This window comes from Phyllobates terribilis, unplaced genomic scaffold (genome assembly GCF_046119375.1).
Source record: "Phyllobates terribilis strain yellow unplaced genomic scaffold, ASM4611937v1 Scaffold_11__3_contigs__length_659146591, whole genome shotgun sequence".
Taxonomy (NCBI): Eukaryota; Metazoa; Chordata; class Amphibia; order Anura; family Dendrobatidae; genus Phyllobates; species Phyllobates terribilis.
In genome coordinates, this window is record NW_027362771.1 from 118,169,860 (window position 1) to 118,194,099 (window position 24,240).

Here is a 24,240-nt window from a genome sequence, read left to right on the forward strand (position 1 = left end):
CATGCTTTTACTTCAATTTGCAGGAACTCCATCCAGACCATAATGCATATATAAGTCATGGTGATGGCATAAGAGCTGTGCGGGACTCGGCTTAACGGACAGCTGAAATTTGGAAGAAACGGTCATCTCGATGCCAGCACCAATCCTGGTTGTTTCATTTTTCAAATGCCAATGTCTAGAAAGTGACCTTGGCATCTAAGTGGCAGAAAAAAAGGAGGGCTCTCGCTTTCACCCCATTAGCAAAACCAATCACGGAGTGCCAATGGTTGCCATGGCAGATGAAGGCCAAAAAGTTTGTCAGTGTAGCACTACTATATGTCGCCAAAAAAAGCCTGGAAAAGCTAGAATCAGAAATACCATTTCAAAGTTATTACCATATAAACAGATGTGCCATGATTTGAAAAATGAGGCACTTGTCAGGAAAGCCAAAAATATCTGCAATGGGAAGGGGTTAAATTATGAATAACAACATAATGACCACATGATACAGCTATATAAAATAGGTTACATTGCTTTATTTGTCATGGATATAGAATTGCAATCAAATATATTCAGATTTTAGTGCACAAATTATGACGAAATCCCCAATTGCCTTGCTGATTGAGACATAGTGACGGCTTAGTGTTGATTACTCAGCTTTGCACCTACCTCTAGAAGTAGTGTAAGTTTTCTGTAAACAATAGTGCTAGTAAACATTTGCATAGACTTCATGTCCAGTCCTTAGAAAGAAAAAGGCATAGTACAAACAAACCACAAACACATAGAGGAATGTTATAAAAAGATGATACAGAACGAGAACACATGATATAAAAGACTATTACTACTGAAAACTCCAGTCATAACAATTCTACACTAATGGCCCACCCCATATAATACCAATGATCACAGGGATTGGAAACTACATGAATAAAAATGTATAACAATTAGGTTTTTTTTTATTTTAAGTTCACATAATATATGTTTTCTGCCATATTAGAAATCCTTCCAACCGCTGTAACACACAAGAAATTATATGTCAGGAATATAGTTAATAACCTGTATACATTCAAAAAAGAGGTTATGCTTATAAGACACTGGAAAAAAAAACAAATGTCTTTGGGTTAATTTGTTTGAGCCCTCTTCGGAAAAAAACATGTATATAAGACTCCTTCAATATTTACTTACTATACCTATAGTGCAGCGATTCACAGTGACAAATCCAGTTGTGTTGGTAATGGTCACCTTTATGCAATGACTGTGGCTAAAGAGATCACGTATAACCATAGGGCAAGTAATCTCTAGACTTTCTGAATAGACTACATAGTGACAACATTCGCTTGCATATTTCAGTATTTTCTATAGGCTGAATATAAACAGCTCAAGCTTTTGAGGGCCACCTCTGAGAAAAAAAGGCACCTCTGAAAATCGTCTGAGGGGCGACTGGGTGTTGTATTTACAATGTGGATGCTATAAAGTGGCTGATTTAGCCATTTTAATGAGACAACTCATGCACAGAATAGGTAGGAAGGTAGAGGAAAGCAGAGTCCCATGTAGAGAAAAGAAATATGGAGTTGTCAGTTATCTGGCAGTTATCACCTATAGGAGAACAGATACATCTGAAATAGGGGATTACGAACAATTTTGTTTGATTCAAGATCTGCTAGGTTGTTTCTTTGGTTAGTTTCCTGATTTTGTGGATTTATTTAGGCTTAATATATTAATTGGCACATCAGCAAACACCAGAAAAAGTGCAGAGTAGAGACACTTCTGACTGTTTTACCCCATTTGTCGGCCATGAATTAGTTATGATCTTTGTTCATAGTGTAAAGCTTCAAATGATATGGACACCTTTGAGGGCTATTTTTTTTTACTGAAATGCAAGTATTTTTGGCTAAGGGTTTCATTGCAAATTAATAGAAAAACTGACCAGCACCTCCTAGCTAGTGTGTACAGGTGCCAGCTAAGACAACAGTTATATATAAAATATAGAACTGCACTCTAGTTTGCTAGAATGGTAAATTTAGACAATTGGAACTACATTACTGCCATGAAAAATAGATAAGAGCTACATTATGTACATATGGAATTTTGGAAAAATGGAACCGCAACCGCGGTCATGTAGCTGCAATTGTCTAAATTTACCATTCTAGCAACCAGGAGTGCCGCTATATATTGCAAATTATTAACCACTTGCCTTCTACAGCCTCTACTTATCATTGTTTGTAGCAAGCTGCAGAAACCGTGAAATTAGCGCTATGCTCATTTTAAAGGCAGGATTTGTAACTTGTTTTTTTTCTTTTGAACACCCAAGCTAATTAACGACTACATCAAAGTTCAGCTCAACTTTGAGGTGGTAGTCATACATAGATTAAAGGAGTTTGTGAGAAATAAGGTAAGAGATAGAAAAACCCTATCAGAATGAGCATACTGTTGCTTTCATTACAGTCAGTCTGAGCACAAAAAAACATGGAAGCTACAGAAGTGCATGGGATCAAAACTTTTTAAGAAACCCAGTTGCAAAAAATGACTCTTAGCACCAAATACATGAAATTAAAATTTCCCTGAAAGGTGTCGATATAGCTTTTAATGAGTCAATAGATTGATGAATTTATAATATAAACCCTATAAGTGTGTTTCCTCTCTGTGCATGCACATATACAGTATGTGTGTAAGGTCATGGACAACTGATATTCATCTCATTTATTGAGTAGCAATTTAAATTCTAATCAAGCATATACAGTTGGAGTAATTAACACTCATATGTCCCCACCACAAATTCCAGGTCTATAGTTTAAGCAAGTTTCAGATTTCTACATTGTAGTATATAAACTTCTCACTTCAACTGTATTTAATCACGATTCCTCCAACTGGCCAATATTTGATTGCAGATATTCTACTGTGAAAATTACCTATGTATTATACCACAGATTAGATTTACATAGATCATAACATGGTCCTGCTGTGGCTCATGCACCATTCAAGAGTAAAACTCACATTATAAGACTTCCCGGGCTAGAAGGTTTTAAATATAGAAGTAAGGAAGAAGAGAGGATCGCTTTGTATGCAGATGACCTATTACTCTTTGTTAATAATTATCTCCCTTCCAATTATGGAAATAATATAACGATTTTGGGACCTTCTCGGGTTTAAATATGATCTGTGTACAGTTTTGGGCACCACATTTTAAAAAAGACATAGACAAACTGGAGCAAGTTCAGAGAAGAGCGACCAGAATGGTGACTGGTCTGCAAACCATGTCCTATGAGGAACGGTTGCAGGATTTGGGAATGTTTAGCTTGCAAAAAAGAAGACTGAGAGGAGACTTAATAGCTGTCTACAAATATGTCAAGGGCTGTCACATTGTAGAAGGATCATATTTATTCTCATTTGCACAAGGAAAGACTAGAAGCAATGGGATGAAACTAAATGGGAGGAGACACAGATTAGATATTAGAAAAAACTTTTTGACAGTTAGGGTGATTAATGAGTGGAACAGGCTGCCACGAGAGGTGGTGAGTTCCCCTTCAATGGACGTCTTCAAACAGAGGCTGGACAGACATCTGTCTGAGATGATCTAGTGAATCCTGCTTTGAGCAGGGGGTTGGACCAGATGACCCAGGAGGTCCCCTCCAACTCTACCATTCTATGATTCTATGATCTGGTCAAAATCGGTGTTGCTCCCACTGGATGCTGGCGATACCCTGGTTTTAAAAGGTATTTTGGACATTCCAAAAGAAAAATTTAAACACCTTAGTATTTACATTACTAGAGAGACTAATCATTATATCCCTTTCAATCTGAACCCGTTGGTAACTAAGGCCAGGAATAAAGTGAATCTGCGGGTGAAACCACTGTCAGCTCTGGGTAGAGCTAATCTTATCAAGATGCGTCTCATGCCCTGTATACTATATGCACGCCATAATTACCCGCTTTGGATAGCTAAACTACAGTTATAGATTTGGTTTGGAAGAGAGGCATACCAATAATAGGACAAATTACAGTTACCTAAACATCAAGGAGGTTTAGCATTGCCACATACCTGGTGGTATTTTTTAGATACCCAATTCTAGCACTTCAGAGGATGGGTGCTGGATGGGATTCAAGAAGCAGGAACAGTAATGCTGCAATATTTAAGGGGGGAGGGGAATTAGCTAGAGCTTTTGGAATCTCATAACTTTAAGGTCACTTCAGGATGCTTTCACACCTTGCTCCTCATATATAAAACCTGGTGGGCCTGCCAGAAGTTACTGGGAATGCAGGACTGCTCTAAATACACTTCCATCTGGCATAATCCCCGTTTGATGGAATTACAACATTTAGATCAGTCCTGAGTTTTATTGTGTGCACCAAAAAGGGAGGAAGGGTTATTTCAGTGGCGAGCAGGGATTAGAGGAAGTAAATGGAAATGGTTCAAATATGTAGGCGAACAGTGGGTATATATATACTTCTACAATTCATTTGTATGTACTGTAAATAACCTATTATTCACTGTTCTGCTGTTAATTCTGAGAATTGTTTCAATAAAAGTTACCTGATTAAAAAAAAAAGAAGAAAGAAATCAATGGGCTAAAGAGAGGTAGCTGGGTTCTCAGGAGTTAACTCCTCAGCCTGGAATGTAACTACTATGCACACTGGCCAGCCTCTGGTGGTTGTGAGCTATGCAAGATAAAAGCACTTACATCAAGAGAATAAACAGCAGAAAGAAAAATCAAACCAGTTACAAACTTGCTTACTTTCATGTTGTCTATACCAATTTCACAATATGAGAATACTCTTTTAAGTTGCAATGATCTAAAGATTACTGTGATCTAGTTCATTATTGAACCCATAGGTACCAAAGTTTTACTGCAGTAAAGAATTTGCAGACAATTTTTACTGCAATAAAGAATTTGTAGACAATTAACATTTCGAGTACAATCTACCATTAAGTGTAAGTGCACATCATTAAATTGTAAGGAAACAACCACCAATAGAACTACCTCATTACTTCACCAGTCAGACACTGACTTTAAAGTCTTTGTAAATGGGCAAACATGAAAGGTCAGTTATGTTATGCTTCAGATTCCAGTCCTTCAGTGCATGACGCACTATCAGGATCATCCTCCGACTTGTCATGCAGAAGGACAAACTTGCCATCGTTGGATAGTGGAACAGAGGACATGAGTTGTGCGAGTGCTTCTGGATCCTGCAAAGGGGCAGAACACGGCATTAATTCTTAAGGCAACCATGGCCTTGTGGTTAACAGACTACAATGATGCAAGCTTCTGTGTAGTAAGTGCAGTGTTGGTAACTGTACAAAATAGGTCACTTGTATACTACATATACACTGTAGCTCATTAGCACCACAATGTCAGAGGATCGCTGGCTACCTTGTAAACTATTTCCGACTTTTCATACTAGAAAGCTATCGGGTGAAAAAAACACATGATTTTACTATCAGAGGTAAGGCATTTTGAAAGGGGTTGACTGGCCTTAGGATACAAGTTTGCAGTCACATTATGAAACTGCAGACTTGTTAATCCTTACATTGTGAGCTCTGAGGATTCTCCTGTGCAGGTTCCGGGAGCGGTGGGTGCGTGACTGCAAATATATGATTTGTATACATTCGGTTACAAGCCAACTGGATGTGTGCACCCTCATTCAATGCAAGTGTACTGAGTGAGACTGGACACGTCTAGTCGGAAGTATGCACATGACCGTCCGCTCCAGGCGCCGGAAAATCCCCACAGCACACAGTGCACGCGCTGTGAGGATTCAGAACTCTGAAAGTCACTTAGAGACACTGCAGACTTGAACCCTAAAGGCCAGACAACCCCAATAAACTTTAAAGATTACCTTTAGGTACTACAAAATTCTGGAGCATCTTTTTTTTATTTTATTTTTTATTTAGAACTGGATATTCTCAATTGATTATGTGATTCTGGACACTGATATTGTCTAATGGGTGCTACTAGTGTAAGACGAGTGTAGGGACCCACCTCCTGGTATCGCCAAGTTGTCAATTTAATCATAACCTTTCTACAAGAAAGAGCATAGAAACGGCACAACACAGAATTATGAGACATGTCAGGAGAAATGACAAGTCTTCTTCAAATGGATTGTCTGGGACTAATACATAGTCAGTTGGGAGTCTGCCCTCCGAGCCCCCTCACCAAATGAAGGGGGGTCTCAGTGCTTCAGTAAGTGTTGCAGGCTCTAGTGCTGTACAAGTCTGTAGCTTGCCAAGTATTGAAGCGGAGTCCTGTTCACTTAACTGGGCTGAGATACAAAACCAGGTGAAGTGTTAACTTTATATAAAGTGCTGAGCCTGGAAAAGAATAGAAGGGCTGGGGTGCTCTAGTGACCCCCAGGAGCCCATTTGATCTTGCATATCCTAAAGATTTAAAGTCACAGACAACCTCTTTGAAGGGGATTAAAAGTTTCATTAATGGCACTTTTGTCACACCTATTGTAACGTGACACAAAAATGTCAACAATCACCTCTGATTTCTAAAGAATGAAGTAGTTCAGGTTGAAAAAGGAATAAGCGTCAGTTAATGTGCAGATTTTTATGTCCGGTCTCTCTCCATTATATATAAAGACATGTCATAATGATTTTGAGGGATATTTTATTCGTTTCTTGAGCTCAACAGTGACCTATAATACTAAACTCAACTCTACTAGCTCAGTCACTTTCCTAAAATGCCCCCTTCAATATCACAGAGCATTAGGTGATGGATGAATGTGGATATTATCTCTCGTGAACATTTCATAAACTATGGGTTATCAACCACTTGCCTTCTCCGCAGCAGCAATTTCTTTTCCTAGGCTGATGGCAAAACAGATCTATGTAGGGAAGAAATGAAGGGTTGTCAGAGCACTACTTTGGACTTGAGTAGGTAAAATTGCAGCTTTGGAGAAAAAGGAAATGACATAAAAAGGCTACCAAACAATTGTAAAATGATGCTCTACATTATACCGCACTTCATTATAAATTTCATCTTCTATGTACAATGAAAGCACTTCACAGAGTTTTGATCAAACACGCAAACTGAGCCAATATGTAGGTTTCAGATCTAATAAGATGCTGGTAATAGCAAAATTAGCCACAACAAAATGCATGGATCCACAGGACACATCCAAGGTTGTTGTATAGGGTTGAGGTCTGAGAAGCATGTCAATCACAAAAAGTAAAACTAATATCATCATACCTGCCAACTTTGAAGGTTAGTAAAGAGGGCTACATACTGCAGCGCATGTAACAGTAATTTTTATTCTACGCCAAGTCCAGTCCTTTATATGCGTCCACACAGAAATATTGCTCCTAGTGAAACCCATTAGCATGTCCACACTAATGCTAGAGTGACAGATGAATACAGATCTTTAGATATGTGCCCTGCAAGACTTTAGCAAAATGGTGATCAGCTGTGGCCACCATTTTGCGGAATTGTAGAGGGTCAGTAAGTGCTAAAAAAAACCCTACTACTTACTTTACTGCTCACCTGTCTTGCGGCCTGCTGTCTGTTCCTCCATGGCTCTTCTTTTCAGCTTCTCACATAGTGCGCATCCTCTTGGGCCTACTTCACTCTATGCCAAGGCTTCCAGGGCACCGTGCAGTCACAACGTTGTGACCTTTGTCGCCCAAGGCCTAATCAGAGCCCCAGGACTTGAAAGTTGTGACGTCACAACAGTGGTGCTGGAAGCCCCATCACAGATGTCAGAAGGCCTAAGACAAAAGCGCGGTATGGGGAAGGTGAAAAGATGACACACGGGTGGACTAGCTGGCAGACTGCAGGACAGGTGAGTATTCATTTTTTTACATTCTATATTTATTAAGCTGTGAAGTCTAGAAAGGCCCCAGAGCACAAACATTCAATTAGAATCACATTTATTTGACATTGAATTTCCCTGTTAAATTCACATGATTTGCTAAATTCAAATATTGGCAGAACTGATCCTCTCGACCTTCCACACATTATGAAACCTCTATACTGGTGCAGGGACACCGTATGATGCCACAACATAAGATCTGGTTTCGTTTTTACATCTGAATGTTGAACATTTTTTAAAAAAAACTATAGGGGGTGGGGGGGGGGGTTAGTGAGAAGCATCCTATATTCTGATGTGTATCCGGACAAAGTCGATAGTATACATACATACTGTACACACATAGTATAAAAGGGAATATATCAGTAGATCTTTGCTATGTAATCTGAGAGAAGGCATAATCTAGGGGCAGAGAGACTGATTCCAGGAATGTGTCACTTATTAGACTGTGTGCTGTAGTTACAATACAATCAGTGTTTTATCATCAGCAGGAATTTATCACTAAAGATCTATGTCTCACATGCAAGCCAGTCCAGCTAATCTGTGTAACCCTGTCCCCGACACTGATTGGCAGCTTGCTGACAGTGCACAGTGTACACAGAAAACTGTCAATCAGGGGTATGGGCGGGGTTATACACAGCTCAGCATTCTGACCACTGCTACATCTACAACAAATAGGGCAAAGCCCCATTAAATGCCCCTCTCTAACAAGTCACTAAAATTTTAATTTTATTAATTAAAATAAAATGAACAAATAATGAGTTGAGGTTAAAATAAGTTCATATTTGCACTTATTGGAGATTTATATTGTATTGAATAGCAGCCGCTTACTTCTCTATATGAGGATAGCACCCGGGTTACCACCAATGTACACTGGGCAAATGATGAATAGATAAAATGCAAACATGCAGCACGTCTTCCCCCAACATGTTTCACCGATAAAACTGCATCATCAAGGAATGTGATATAAGCGTGCCATCATTTGCTCCATACAATATAAATAATCTTTAATAAGGGCAAATATGAACTTATTTTAACCTCATCTCATTATTTGTTATACTATAATTTAAAGTAATAAAAGTTACATTTTAGCAACCACCTGTTAGAGAGGGGTCATTTAGTCGGGCTCTAACCTATTGATTCTATATTCAATATTTATTATCCGAGGCCACTCAATCTCTATTAGTGCCTGCACACAACTGCTACATCTACAATAGAGAGAACAGGGATTCTACCAAAACTGCACCAAGCATTACAGTAAGTGATACATTTCTGGAATCAGGCTCTCTCTCTACATCATGCTGCTCTCAGATTTCATAGGAAAATCTGCTCACAGATTCACTTTAATCCACTGTAATCTGACAGTAGCATTGGGTAGGGACAGAGACCCTGATGCCAGCGACGTATCACTTAGTTTACTCTGTGCAGCAGTTATGATAGTCAGTTTTCTCTGCTGCAGATCTAGCTGAGCTCAGCTGTTGAGCTGTGTATAATCCCGACCACACCACAGCTTCCATTGCACATTGTACAATGACAGAAAGCTGCTAATCAGTGCTGGGAGCGTGGTTATACTAGGAAGTACCAAGCTAGTTGGCCTGCAGTGATAATCTACTGCTGATAAAATGATTGTACTGAAACAGCAAAACACGGCCTAATAAGTGACACATCCCTCTAATCAGGGTCTCTTCTTCTGTATTATGGTGCTTTCAGATTACATAGCAAAAATCTGCTGACAGATTCCCTTTAAGTTGACCAAATTATTGTATTTTGACTAGCCATCTGTTTATACTTTTATACTAGTGTTATTCTCCACTAATTTGGTATACATGATCCTTTTCTGGCTATAAATATTTATTTGCTGATCATACAAGTGTTGCATATAGCCACTTCTAGTTCAGCTTTATACCTATAGATCATATTTTTATGGCATTGCCTCTTGCTGAGTGTCGCTTCTTCTATTTTCTGATTCATTTGGTTTTAACCTTGCTCATGAATGTGTCAATATAGTTTAAATATTTTTATACATCTTTTAGCTTATAAGACAGAAAAACCGACGTATAATGTCCATAAAAGATCTCCATTTTATTAAATCAAACTACAATACATAGGCAATTATCCACATACATTAAAGTTATTCATGATCAGCAGCTCAGATCAGGTGTTACAATGTATGGTACCTACAGTTATATAAAAGCCTGGTTTGGGGAGAGCACATGTAATTAAAGTATTCAATTTAAAGGGCTAGTGCTCAGAGTATTCACTCATAGCCAATGTTATGTCCTTATTCAGTACAAATCATTAAATCCTACATAACATGGATCACAGCAGTCTCAGAACAGGCTCTTACCCATAGTATACCAGTATGGGACACCACCGCAGTAGCCCCAATGCGCGTTTCGCGTTGGCTTCCTTGGGGGTGCTGTCAACCTTTTGTGTGCAGAATTTACAATGCCTTATCATTCCAGGCGACTGGTTGTCCCTTTGATATGTGTGTGTTATTTCTTGCATTCCAAAATGTAATTGTACTAAGTTAAACAAAATAAAGAAAAAAAATAATACAATGCATGAACAGACCTTTTCACCCTCTGTGTTACTTTCCAGGATATAGGCACTCAAGGATTCGATTCCAGATGCTTCAGGGGTACTAACAATAAATCCCACCAAACGCTTGTTCTCTAGATGAGCAGCAAATTGTGTTATGTTTTCAAGGTCAAACTGATGAAGCAGAAAAAAAGTAATGTTAAAATAATATTTTACCCTTTAAAAACATAAAAATTGATTTTCAAATCTCCCAGGTCATGAATGCATGCATGCATTTATTTTTCAGAATAGCAATGTATGTTTCATAGAACATTTCAGCACTCTGGAAAATGTCTTTTTGTAAATGCTTGCATTCCTAACTAAATAATTGTCTGTCCTCCTTTCTGAACTCTACTCTATTTCTTTATTCTTTCTCTTGCCTTACAGCAGGTAGTATAATAACATAATAAAAGAACCATAGTTCACCTTTCCAATCCTCTGCTATTCCAGTTACTCCAGTGGTCTCTGCTTTTTCTGAAGCATGTGCCATTAACCATTCACATGATCACTGCAGCCATTCACTGGCTTCCACTGCCAATATCACAGCTGAGGCTAGCGATTGGCCACCATAGTCACGTGAATTAAATACAGGCCCAGCGGGGCTCCCAGAGCAGCAGTCCTAGAATGGCATGGGAATTGAAAGGTGAATTAATGGTTATTTTATTACGGTATTACATGTGGTTTGGAAATTTTCATAAGTTTGGAAAACCCCTTTAATGGGAATCTGTCACCAGGTTTTACACCCCAATTGAGAGCAGCACAATATAAGGGCAGAGACATTGATTCCAGAGATGTACCACTTACAGGGCTAGTAAGAAAAATTTCGGCCCTCTGAGGTGAGTATGGTGAAAAAAGTGAAACATTTATTAAAGTGGTCCTAATATATATGGTGTATCATTCGTGACGTTTCTGTCAATGGAGGCCTTTATCAAACATACACATGTGTATCAGGCTACAGGGTATGGGCGAAGATATAGAGGAGACAGCGCTGTGTGTATAAGAGACGTCCGTAGCTGGAGCATGGAGCCTCAGAGTGCCAGATTTTTCTTACTACTTTAGTATTACGGATTGGGATCCTATCTGGGCACCTACTTCTGACCAGGAGTGCCATATTTCCTCTCTGTCACTTATTGGGCTGCTTGTTGCAGTTTTGATAAAATCACTGTTTTATCAGCTACAGATCTATCAATTCTCTGAACGATGAGCTATATGTAACCCAGCCCACACCATTGATTGGTAGCTTTCTGAGTACAATGTGCATAGGCAGAAAGCAGCCAATCAGTGGTGGGGGTGGAGTTCTAAAGAGCCCATGAATATGGAGGACTACACAGCAGCAGGTTTACTATTCCTCCAGCGATAATCTCCCACTGATAAAACACTAATTTTAATCAAAACTACAGCAAAAGAAGCCCAGTAAGTGACACATCGCTGTAATAAAGTTCTTCACCTCTACAACACGCAGCTCTCAGATTAGGCAGCAAAAAGCTGGTGACAGGTTCCCTTTAGTGCAACTGAGCAATTTACCCTTGACTAGTAGTAACAATGGTCTCCCATAAACATCTGTCCTGCCATGTGAGGAGCACCTGCTGGATAATATTGGGTTAATTTTTAGGACTGGCACATTCAGCAGCCACAATGTGATTTGGATAAACAAAGTGTCAACTTTGGAGAATGGATGCTATTCAAATACAGTATAAGCTCATTATTTCCTTCAGTTGCCTGTATGACTTTATGCGGAAAAGAGTGGGATATTGCTGCACAAAGAAATACTTCAAAGACGACACAGAATGTTGTCTACTGTGATCTGTAAGTTATTCTTAAACCATTGGGATAAAACAGAACTCATTTCTGTAAGCTCATCATGAATAGGAATATAGCATGCCTTTATGAAAAAGGACCTAGATTGAATAATGAGCCAAACAATAGAAAGATTTATACAAAAATGTGGCAATTAGCATAACCGGTATTACAAATAAAAAAAAGTACTTACACTTGTTCTTATAACTTGTGTTTGAGGATCTATTAATCTGAAAAGTAAAAGAAATGCTAAATCCAAAAATAAATATTCGAAAAATATGGAACACATAAAAGAAAATACATTTTGAGCAAAAGTTTCAAAATATATTGATTTAGAATTGTACGTTGCCTGCTAGCCTAGGAAGGCCAACAATAAAATGAGAAAAAAAAAGACTCAACTATGTTCATGTTTCTTTCAGGATTCAGTCATTTTGATAGAATAGTACTGCTAACTGTGCTATTCTTGCTATTAAATATACTGAAAACCCCTGTGAACATGCAATCTATAATTTTATGCCATATACAAAAGAAAGTAATTTGTCTTTTCTGCGGATTTTTCTGTTTGGAAAATCAGTAAAAAATATACCTTATGCTTTTGCTGGTTGCCATCAAGTGGGATTCTGTCATTCGAAATATATTATGGATGGCCCGTGCGGCCAAGACCTGTCTCATCGCTTCGAAGATAACCTGGTTAGTATGGTCTGTTTTTACTGCCATGGAGCCTAAAAAGCGAACTACAAACATTTGCTGCAAAAGTGAACCTGAAATCCATAAAATAAGACAAAAATGTTAACATTGGCCCTATAGAATCATAACAAAATTATTACAGCAAGATTCAGAGTGTCACCTTCATCTGTAGAACCGTCAAGTTTATCATCAGATTCCCCAAATGGATTTGTACGTCTGAAAATAATATTTATCAAAGGATTATTAATTCTATTGACTTTATATCCTACTAGAATAGCTGGATCAGTATGACTTACCTGTTGCCTCTATTCTGGTCCTGGAATTCAGTGGCCGGTAGAACAATGTCAAACTGTATCGGGGTCCCAGGAGCTATTAACTGTTCAGGCTCTGGTTGCTTGGAGGAAGGCTCAGGCAAAGATTCATTTTGTGATGCAGTCTGCATAACGCTTTCACTGTTTCCATGAATTCATAAACAAGAATTTAATTTTATATTTCAAGATAATGTTCTGTAGCATTAACAGTAACATCAGTATTATATTGGATAAGTACCTTTGTGGTATGTTTTCAAGCTTTTTATCAAAACTAGTGATGGGAGTTACAGCCTGTTGTGCAGTCTGATTAAGTTTTATAGCTACAGCCTATAGGAAATAAAAGACATTTATTAAACATATACCTTCATGTAAAATTTTCAAACTACTTGCTAATACATAAAGCTACCTCTGGATTATCAGATAAGTAGATCTGCCTCGAAATATTGTTGATTGCAGAAATCCACTAAAACCAGAAAAGGAAGAAAAAAATAAGTACTTTTATGGAAGTAAATATTTCACAATCAGAGGTCTCATACTGTTTTTTTTTAATTCATTCTTTTTAATAAAAATCAGGCAGACCGCTAATCATGCCCAATTTCAGTGGGAGAAATCTGTGCCTCTTAGTAGCTAACATTTTTTTCTCTGTCCTAAACTGGAACTGATCTGGATGAACAGAGCAGGAGAGGATAAATGCGAAGTGCTCACAGCTACAGAGCAGGAAGGAAATATTGAAATATTGGCAATCCATCCAGACAACACAGATTCCTGGTGACAGGTGCCACAAGTTTGGAGGATGGCTGACGTGATACTGATATTCAAGAAAGGTAAGAAGGTGGATTCAGGAAACAATCCGGTAAGTCTCACATTAGTGGTGTGCAACATTTTTAAGAGCATTAAAAGAGATGACCTGAAAAAAATATATTGCAAAGAATATAATATAATGACTATCAACAAGCATGGGTTCATGAAAGACAAATCATGTCCAACCAACATGCTTGGTTTCTCTTTTCCACCTATCCTGAAAATGGACAACCCCTTTAAGAAGCATTTTATGCTCCCTAATAAAATACAGATAATTTCACTTTAGCTACTATATTAAGGAAATGGAGTCTATAAATGGTTACCTCTTCATATTCCCGTTTTCCTTCTGCTTGGAGAATGAGACTCCTAGAAAATGCAGTAAAAGTTAAAATATGTTTCAATTGCTAAAAAACCCACAATATTTAAAAACGGAAAACATAAGAAGAGAACAAGGGAGTTTGTTATAATAACAGTTCAATAAACACAGTTTCCACGTCTTTGATAGCATATCAGTCTAACATAAAATGTACAAGATTAGTATTTCTGGAATTTTTTTTGTCAAAATTTTTGGGTTGTTAAAATTTGGTGATACGTTTCTGCGTTATAAGTGTAAGTTGTGCTATATTTGACCACTAATACAGATATCTCCAAGAGCAAGTAAACTGCAAGGTGCGCTTATCTCCAGGACCAAATGGTGCAAAAAAACGGAATACCCAGGTGAGCAGGAATAAAATAAGATCAAAGAGTAGCCAGTATTGATGAGCGAGCATGCTCGTTTAACCCTTTAACCGAGCATGCTTGGGTGCTTACTGAGAATCTTCGCCGTGCTCGAGTCTCTGCGTCTGCATGATTTACAGCTGTAAGACAGCCTGAACACATGCAGGGATTGCTTGTTTGTTAGGGAATCCTCAGGCATTCAGGCTGTCCTACAGCTGTAAATCATGCAGATGTAGGGACTCGAATATTATATACGAGCACGCCGAAGATACTCAGTAAGCACCCGAGTATGCTTGGTTAAAGGGTTAAGCGAGCATACTCACTTATCACTAGTAACCAGCTGACCTGGTGACAGGTCCTGTTTAAAGATTTTCTAACTACTGAATAGAAAGCAGCAAATATAAAGATCCTCATCATGAAAGTTACATAAAGTGGGTACGGAAAGTATTCAGACCCCTTTAAATTTTTCACTCTTTGTTTCATTGCAGCCATTTGGTAAATTCTAAAAAGTTCATTTTTTTCTCATTAAAGTACACTCTGCACCCCATCTTTACTGAAAAAAACAGGAATGTAGAATTTTTTGCAAATTTATTAAAAAAGATAAACTGAAATATCACGTGGTCATAAGTATTCAGACCCTTTGCTCAGTATTGAGTAGAAGCACCCTTTTGAGCTAGTACAGCCATGAGTCTTCTTGGGAATGATGCAACAAGTTTTTCACACCTGCATTTGGGGGTCCTCTACCATTTCTTCCTTGCAGATCCTCTCCAGTTCCGTCAGGTTGGATGGTGAACGTTGGTGGACAGCCATTTTCAGGTCTCTCCAGAGATGCTCAATTGGGTTTAGGTCAGGGCTCTGTCTGGGCCAGTCAAGAATGGTCACGGAGTTGTTCTGAAGCCACTCCTTTGTTAGTTTAGCAGTGTGCTTAGGGTCATTGTCTTGTTGGAAGATAAACCTTCGGCCAAGTCGGAGGTCCAGAGCACTCTGGAAGAGGTTTTCATCCAGGATATCTCTATACTTGGCCGCATTCATGTTTCCTTCAATTGCAACCAGTTGTCCGGTCCCTGCACCTGAAAAACACCCCCATAGCATAATGCTGCCACCACTATGTTTCACTGTTGGGATTGTATTGGGCAGGTGATGAGCAGTGCCTGGTTTTCTCCACACATACCGCTTAGAATTATCACCAAAAAGTTCTATCTTCGTCTCATCAGACCCGAGAATCTTATTTCTCATAGTCTGGGAGTCCTTCATGTGTTTTTGACCAAACGCTATGCGGGCTTTCATATGTCTTGCACTGAGGAGAGGCTTCCGTTGGGCCACTCTGCCATAAATGCCCGACTGGTGGAGGGCTGCAGTGATAGTTGACTTTGTGGAACTTTCTCCCATATCCCTACTGCATCTCTGGAGCTCAGCCACAGTGATCTTGGGGTTCTTCTTTACCTCTCTCACCAAGGCTCTTCTCCCACGATTGCTCAGTTTGGCTGGACGGCCAGGTCTAGGAAGACTTCTGGTGGTCCCAAACTTCTTCCATTTAAGGATTATGGAGGCCAATGTGCTCTTAGGAACCTTGAGTACTGCAGATATTCTTTTGTAACCTTGGTCAGATCTGTGCCTTGTCACAATTCTGTCTCTGAGTTCCTTGGGCAGTTCCTTTGAGCTCATGATTCTCATTTAGTCTGACATGCACTGTGAGCTGTGAGGTCTTATATAGACGGGTGTGTGGCTTTCCAAATCAAGCCCTATCAGTTTAATTAAACATAGCTGAACTCCAATGAATGAGTAGAACCATCTCAAGGAGGATCACAAGGAAATGGACAGCATGTGCTTAAATATGAGTGTATGAGAAAAGGGTCTGAATACTTATGACCATGTGATATTTCAGTTTTTCTTTTTTAATGAATTTGCAAAAATATCTACATTTCTGTTTTTTTTAGTCATGATGGGGTGCAAAGTGTACTTTAATGAGAAAAAAATGAACTTTTTAGAAATTACCAAATGACTGCAATGAAATAAAGAGTGAAAAATTTAAAGGGGTCTGAATACTTTCCGTACCCACTGTATAAATGTACATAAAAGATAAAAAAAATGGAAATTCACCTAAATAACTTTACTTAATAGTGTGAGCAGCAGCACACGTTCACTTAAAGGATTAACCCCAGAATTGAAAGTTATCACCTATCCCTAGGATAGGTAACATCTCTCTGGTGGTGTCTGACCGCTGTGACCCCCTTAATGGACCCCAAAAAGGGGACCCTGAAAAGCCATGCTGAATGTGCAAAAAACTCTTTAATAGTTACCAGGTATTGTTAATTGTGTAAGGTCTATTATACAGGTGATATCATATAAGGTCATAAACAGCCAATGGGTGTATAAAAGAATTAAACCACTTACAGTTTGCCATTGGGAGCAGTGATTTGAAAGCAATATCGTCTGTCTTCACAATCCACAGCCATGACTGAACAGTTGTCTAGGTCCTGAATCAGACCCCCAGCCACTTCACCACGGTGCTGACACATTAGGTTTCCCCCTTGCGTAAAGAAATACAGTCTGTCCCATGTTGTGGTAACCAAACCAGTTTTACTGAAAGGAATAAAAATAATAGACTGCTAACTATATACACTTCTTAAAATGCCATATATACAGTACAATGATCAAAAGTAAAAGGTGTTTCTTTTACCAATATGTTCTAAGTTAGGCAGGTGAAAAAAAAATCATGATACATGTCAAAATAAAATAAAAGTGTATCTGTTTACTATTTTGTTTTAGATACTTTTTAAAATGATGTTTACAAATTTTTTGTAATACGGCTCAGAATAGTATGCTATCCTTTTATGAAATGGAAATACTCCTTTAAGCAACACAATTTTACCTTCTCATGTTTAGATAGCCAGCCTTTTGGAGCAGGTTTCGGTTGATAACTGGGGATGACACGTCACAATCTGGTGTATATAAGGCATCACTACCAGAAAGTAGCTCTTGTTGTGTAATCCTCATAGCCTCTGCTTCAGCATCCAACTCTCCTTGTATTCTAAAAGAATAGATGGCAGTCCTCAATGGTCGATAGTTGACAGAATTCCAGTAATATAATACAGGTACAGACAGATGAAACAAAACAATTAAAAGGCTTTCCAGACAGTCGATATTCAGCCAGTTCCATGTTGGAAGCATGTAAGGAAACTGATAGGTAGGTTATGTTCTGCTGGCCATAAGATACATTACACCATGCTATATTGAGAGAGGTTAATCCAACAAACGCTTGCTTAGAAACTTACCAAGATGGTATTATTAAATGTTCTCCATACTTACCGCTGAATCATGCAGGACACGGAAGATAAGAAACCATCCATTTTTTGGGAAAACATTTCATAGCCCTTTTTCAAAAAAGCAATCTGAAAAATATTGAAATATGTTAGGTTTTAACGCCATAATCATTTTAAATAAACCTGTTAAAAAAGGTAAGGCTGTAATTATCACCTGTCCTTGTGTGTACCCCAGAATAGGATCCAGCATTGCCGTCCTCTTCCTATACTGAAGAGCATTTAAGGCACAGTAGTACTGCAATGACGACAGGTGTTGCTTTCTTCTAGCTCCAGCAACTTCTTTTGCGATCTCCGCTTTTAGCTTTAAAAAATGAATTAGCGAAGTCTTACAACTTAAGAAATATATACAGTCATTCCCTTCCCTTCCATGAACAGAAGTTCATTAACATTTATAATCTGCCTGGAGGTGTATATACTTGCATGACTACGAGGAAGAGTTGTGAAACCTTACGTACCATACATTATAAGGGTATATTAGCTTGTTTCCTTTTAAGCAATCAACTGTTTTAGCCACAACATTTAGAAGCTCTAGTGTATGTACAGTGCCTTGTGAAAGTATTTGGCCCCCTTGAACTTTTCTACTTTTTGCCACATTTTGGGCTTCAAACATAAAGATATAAAATTCTAATTTTTTGGGGAAGAATCAACAACAAGTGGGACACAATCGTGAAGTGGAACGAAATTTATTGGATATTTTAAACTTTTTTAACAAATTCAAAACTGAAAAGTGGGGCGTGCAATATTATTCAGCCCCTTTACTTTCAGTGCAGCAAACTCACTCCAGAAGTTCAGTGAGGATCTCTGAATGATCCAATGTTGTCCTAAATGACTGGTAATAATAAATAGAATCCACCTGTGTGTAATCAAGTCTCCATATAAATGCACTTGCTCTGTGATAGTCTCAGGGTTCTGTTTCAAGTGCAGAAAGCATCATGAAGACCAAGGAACACACCAGGCAGGTCCGAGATACTGTTGTGTCGAAGTTTAAAGCCAGATGTGGATACAAAAACATTTCCCAAGTTTTAAACATCTCAAGGAGCACTGTGCAAGCGATCATATTGAAATGGAAGGAGTATCAGACCACTGCAAATCTACCAAGACCCGGCAGTCCCTCTAAACTTTCATCTCGAACAAGGAGAAGACTGATCAGAGGATACAGCCAAAAGGCCCATGATCACTCTGGATGTACTACAGCTGAGGTGGGAGAGTCTGTCAATAGGACAACAATCAGTCGTACACTGCACAAATCTGGCCTTTATGGAAGAGTGGCAAGAAGAAAGCCATTTCTCAAAGATATCCATAAAAAGTCTCGTTTGAAGTTTGCCACAAGCCACCTGGGAGACACACCAAACATGTGGAATAAGGTGCTCTGGTCAGATGAAACCAAAATCGAACTTTTTGGCCACAATGCAAAATGATATGTTTGGCGTAAAAGCAACACAGCTCATCACCCTCAAAACACCATCCCACTGTCAAACATGGTGGTGGCAGCATCACGGTTTGGGCCTGCTTTTCTTCAGCAGGGACAGGGAAGATGGTTAAAATTGATGGGAAGATGGACAGAACCAAATACAGGACCATTCTGGAAGAAAACCTGTTGGAGTCTGCAAAAGACCTGAGACTGGGACGGAGATTTATCTTCCAACAAGACAATGATCCCAAACATAAAGCAAAATCTACAATGGAATGGTTCAAAAATAAACGTATCCAGGTGTTAGAATGGCCAAGTCAAAGTCCAGACCTGAATCCAATCGAGAATCTGTGGAAAGAGCTGAAAACTGCTGTTCACAAATGTCCTCCATCCAACCTCACTGAGCTCGAGCTGTTTTGCAAGGAAGAATGGGCAAGAATTTCAGCCTCTCGATGTGCAAAACTGATAGAGACATACCCCAAGCGACTTGCAGCTGTAATCGCAGCAAAAGGTGGCGCTACAAAGTATTAACTCAAGGGGGCCGAATAATATTGCACGTCCCACTTTTCAGTTTTTAATTTTTTAAAAAAAGTTTAAAATATCCAATAAATTTCGTTCCACTTCTCAATTGTGTCCCACTTGTTGTTGATTCTTCCCAAAAAAATTAGAATTTTTTATGTTTGAAGCCAGAAATGTGGCAAAAGGTAGAAAAGTTCAATGGGGCCAAATACTTTCACAAGGCACTGTATGTATGTATATAAAAATTTTGTGATGGGTCATTCCCAGTATATAGCCAAGCTAGATAAAGTTGACAAATTAAATTTGAAGGGGATGTACACCTTTGGATTTTTTTTGTTTACTTAAAATCATTTTTCCAATTCAATTTCATTGAAAAGTTTTGCACAGTTTTGCGTTTACAAGGTCTCTGTGTCCCTATACATTCAGCCTTGATGCAGCCTTGATGCGGTCTGTGGCCATTAATACGCTGAAAGGAGGTCCAAAAAAAAAAAAAAGATAGATACAAAAGTTCGAAACACTCTGATTGAATGCATTAGGGAATACATTTGGACAGTCCAAAGTTAACCCATTCTGCAGTTAGGAATAGACAGAGCAACACAAAGGATAGAGAGGGCAAATGGTGCAAAATTTTTAATGAAACCCAATTGTAAAAATAATTTTAAGCTAAAAAAAGTAAGTAATCAAATATTATAAGTGGCCATGTGAGACATATCATTATGTATGAAGTTATATGTGTAATGTATTACTATTAAATACCAAAATATTTAGATTTGAGAGTCCTCAGTGGTTGATACCTTTTAATGGTGAACTGAAAAGATGGTAACAAATTGAAAGCTTTCCAGACTACTCAGGTCTCTTCATCAGGCATAGTATATCATGAAATCTGAAGAGTCACATATTTATACACAACCAGACACAGAAATAATGCAATAGATGAGACAAGTGACGTGAAGCAGAACCATCAATATGGGAGAGGGATAAACATTTGTGGCCGTAAATACTGGACCAGTTCATAGATAAGGAGTGTGAAAGTTTTATTGTCTTGTGATTTACGTCTGGTCCATCTTTTCAGTTAGCCATTAAAAAGGTATCAACCACTGGACCACAGGACTCTCAAATCTAAATATTTTTTTATCTACTGGCTAACACGGTATAAAGATGTATATTTTTCCTGTATAAAATACCAGCATTTTCCAGTTGCCAACAACTACATTTTGTCTGAATATAAACTGTGGATTTGGACCACATAAGATCATTCTGGATGTCACTGAGAAATAGGACTCAAAACAATTGTCTTTTTTCATACATTTAAATCATGATTATCTACTTTAACAACTTATTGCTTACTTTTTCATTCTCTCTCTTTTTGGGCAGCCTGCTGTACTTAGCCATTGACAGGTCATGCTCTAAAAAGAACCAAATCAAACATTTAAAGAACAAATATTTCTGTAAAGCATGAGTGAATGTCATGGGACCAATATCAGAATAATTTAATAAAATAATATCTGTATTTGAAAACAGACATACCATTGCTAGCAAGAAGAAAAAGATCTTTTAATGTGCTTACTTCTGTAAAACAAAATAATAAAAAAAGAAATTAATTTAAAAACCTAAGCAATAAACATATGTTGTAAACTAAAAACTGCAGTTTTATTATATGTATAGATCTTGAACTTTCAGAAAGCTGACTTGAAACACCAGACACAGTGAAAAGGACAAAGTGGTGATATTTCTAGAATACAAAAGCACACCACTTTTTAAAAAACATGTTAACCTCTGTAAGCACCAAAATCAATAAATCAGGCCCTTTGTTGTAGGATTGCACGTCAAAGAGACTTTTCTACTGCAATGGCACATTGACACTTGATGTAGGCCTTATCTACATCGGACTTTGTTGTGAGTGGTTAAACTATTAGGCTAAATTCAGAAAACAACATTTATTTTTGTCCATGTCGTTTTCCAGTCCACAACATACTGCACACAAAATCATTGTAGTCAACAGGACAAGTCACACAAACGAACTGCGTGTCCACGTGGAGAAAAAAAATTTTCAGCGGGCTCCATCACGTGAAATTGGGTGGATGGATTTGGGCCAAGTGACACATACAGGCAAACTGGACAGGCTTCATGGCATCCTCGCAATTCTACTTTAACACAATGCACAGCCATATGAATTCCACCATAGACTCACTGGGGAAACCGTTGGTTCAGGCAAAGAAACCTCAGCAGAAGCGCATTAACAAAATACAAAACCAATATTTATTAACAAGCGCAATATCCTCAGTCATCTGTACTAAAGAAGTACTAAAAATAAAAGTAATAAAAAAAAAAAAAGGAAAAAAAGAAGCAAACCAAATTCACAGAGTTCTTTTTTAGCCTCATTTTATTTAGGAAATTAAATTTAATTTCTGTTAAGGACTAAACCTTTTCTTGATATGAAAAATAAGTAATTTACCTGTGAGGTCCTTTTCACGGAACTGTATCAATGGCAGCACCATTCTGTCTGCCAGCTGCTTTGCTAGTTCTGTATGAAGCACATTGAGCTGGAAAAAACAAGAAAAAAATATGTGGTGCAATCTGCTGTCCATTGCTGAAAGTAAATTGTAATTACACTGAAAGATCTGTAGTACCTATATCCCCTTAACAAGAACAGACCTAGCATCTGATAAAAACAAAACAAAACTAAAGATGTCCTATTCATAAAATACAAGAAAAAAATGTCACTAATATGTTTCAGGCAGTACACTTACCTTTAGTCATTAAGTACTGAAAATAACACACTGAAAGAGGTATTCCCATCTCCAACATCCTATCCCAATATGTAGTAGGTGTAATGATAATAATAATATTAGCAAATACCTCCAATTAGAAATGTAGGGCATTGCAGTAGCTTAGGTGTCCATAGTTACAACCACTAACTCACTGTCACTATATGAGTGGTCGTAACCATGGATACCTAAGCTACTGCAAAGCCCTGCATATGGGGTAAGCAACATAGCTTATCAGAAGAACTATACTACATTTCTAAGTGCAGGTATTTGCTAACATAATTATTATACCTACTATTACTACATATTGGGATATGATCTTGGAGATGGAAATTTCCTTTTAAACAGGTTGTTCACTACCCTAACTCAGATACTGGTTTTGCTATAAATACCAAAAGGATAATGCCCCTAGAAATTCAACTATACCTTTTCTGCTAATTTTCATGTTGTTTTGTACCTTCTGATTCACTTCCTATGCACTGGCATCTGCTCTGCTGTCAAAGCAATCACTTCCTCTTCAGAATCATCAGCTGCCTTCTGACTACATTTCCCATCAGCCCTTGTGCTGGGCTACAAACCAGCAGTGACCATACCACCTATAACACTGCCTAATCCCATCCCACTCCTCCCCAGCAGTCCACACACAGCCTCATCAGAATGTTCTGTCCAGGACACTGCTGCAGGCAAGTCACTGATACAGTGGAAGTAACAAAGCACCAGAACACCAGCCCTGGTAATAAAGACTATCCCCTACTCCCTCTCACTAACTAATCATGTTCTATTGTAATAGGATGGAAGGGGAGAGAGAGATCTATGACAGCCCCATTCACTCACTCACAGGGCATGAAAGCCATATGACTATGATGTCACGTCAGATTACAAAGCCAGGAAGTCAGGGAGAAATCTGACATGACATCACAGGAAGTTTGAGTATTCTGAGTCAGAGATCATGTGACCAGGAGAGAACAGAGGTTACAGAAGAATTTGGGAAAGCGAGATATTTACAAAAGAGCTCATCTATGGCAGTTCGTTCACATGAAAGGGACTTTCAAAGTAGTGACCAACCCCTTTAAAGTCATGTCCTTTCTTGTATCAGGACATATTAGGCAGCACCAATGCATCCAAAGGCTAAAAGCCTGTTCAGGCCTAAGGTTATATTTACATGACCAGTCTTGGGGGTGTTTTTATAATTTACCATTTTTTCATCAGGCTTTTGGTAATAACATAAAAATATGTATCTTTGCCACAATTACAAAGAATAAAATGATAAAGACAATATTGAAATCCAAAATGGTGATTAAAATAAAAATTAGTTTTCAGTTTTTTCACAATTACAAAAAAAAAGAAAAATTATAATTAAAATAATGAAACAATCATGAAAATAATGTAATATAATAAAAAAAAAAATAATGAAAAAGTAATTTTCCTCTTTGCCACAATTACAAAGAATAAAAAATTAAGCTAGCAGACAGCCGTGCGCCACACCTCATGGGCCCACAAGCCACATGTGGGGATAATTTGCTTACATAAATGTCCTGATA

General features: G+C 38.2%; 1 protein-coding gene across 2 annotated transcripts in view; it reads right to left on the reverse strand.

Moving 5' to 3' along the window:
* Window positions 1–485: 485 nt before the first annotated feature.
* APPL2 (adaptor protein, phosphotyrosine interacting with PH domain and leucine zipper 2) overlaps window positions 486–24,240 on the reverse strand; it is a 52,493-nt gene continuing 28,738 nt past the window's right edge. For both annotated transcript variants that reach the window (XM_073651560.1, XM_073651559.1), the window contains exons 5-21: window positions 22,387–22,474; window positions 21,459–21,500; window positions 21,279–21,337; window positions 18,156–18,302; window positions 17,988–18,070; window positions 17,551–17,709; window positions 17,073–17,261; window positions 14,285–14,327; window positions 13,567–13,623; window positions 13,399–13,487; window positions 13,146–13,301; window positions 13,010–13,065; window positions 12,749–12,923; window positions 12,356–12,392; window positions 10,360–10,500; window positions 6,757–6,804; window positions 486–5,164 (exon numbers count right to left, since the gene is read on the reverse strand). In XM_073651560.1, coding sequence (XP_073507661.1) covers window positions 5,030–5,164; window positions 6,757–6,804; window positions 10,360–10,500; window positions 12,356–12,392; window positions 12,749–12,923; window positions 13,010–13,065; window positions 13,146–13,301; window positions 13,399–13,487; window positions 13,567–13,623; window positions 14,285–14,327; window positions 17,073–17,261; window positions 17,551–17,709; window positions 17,988–18,070; window positions 18,156–18,302; window positions 21,279–21,337; window positions 21,459–21,500; window positions 22,387–22,474 — 1,704 coding nt within the window. In that variant the 3' untranslated portion in view covers window positions 486–5,029. The remainder of the gene's footprint in view (window positions 5,165–6,756; window positions 6,805–10,359; window positions 10,501–12,355; window positions 12,393–12,748; window positions 12,924–13,009; window positions 13,066–13,145; window positions 13,302–13,398; window positions 13,488–13,566; window positions 13,624–14,284; window positions 14,328–17,072; window positions 17,262–17,550; window positions 17,710–17,987; window positions 18,071–18,155; window positions 18,303–21,278; window positions 21,338–21,458; window positions 21,501–22,386; window positions 22,475–24,240) is intronic.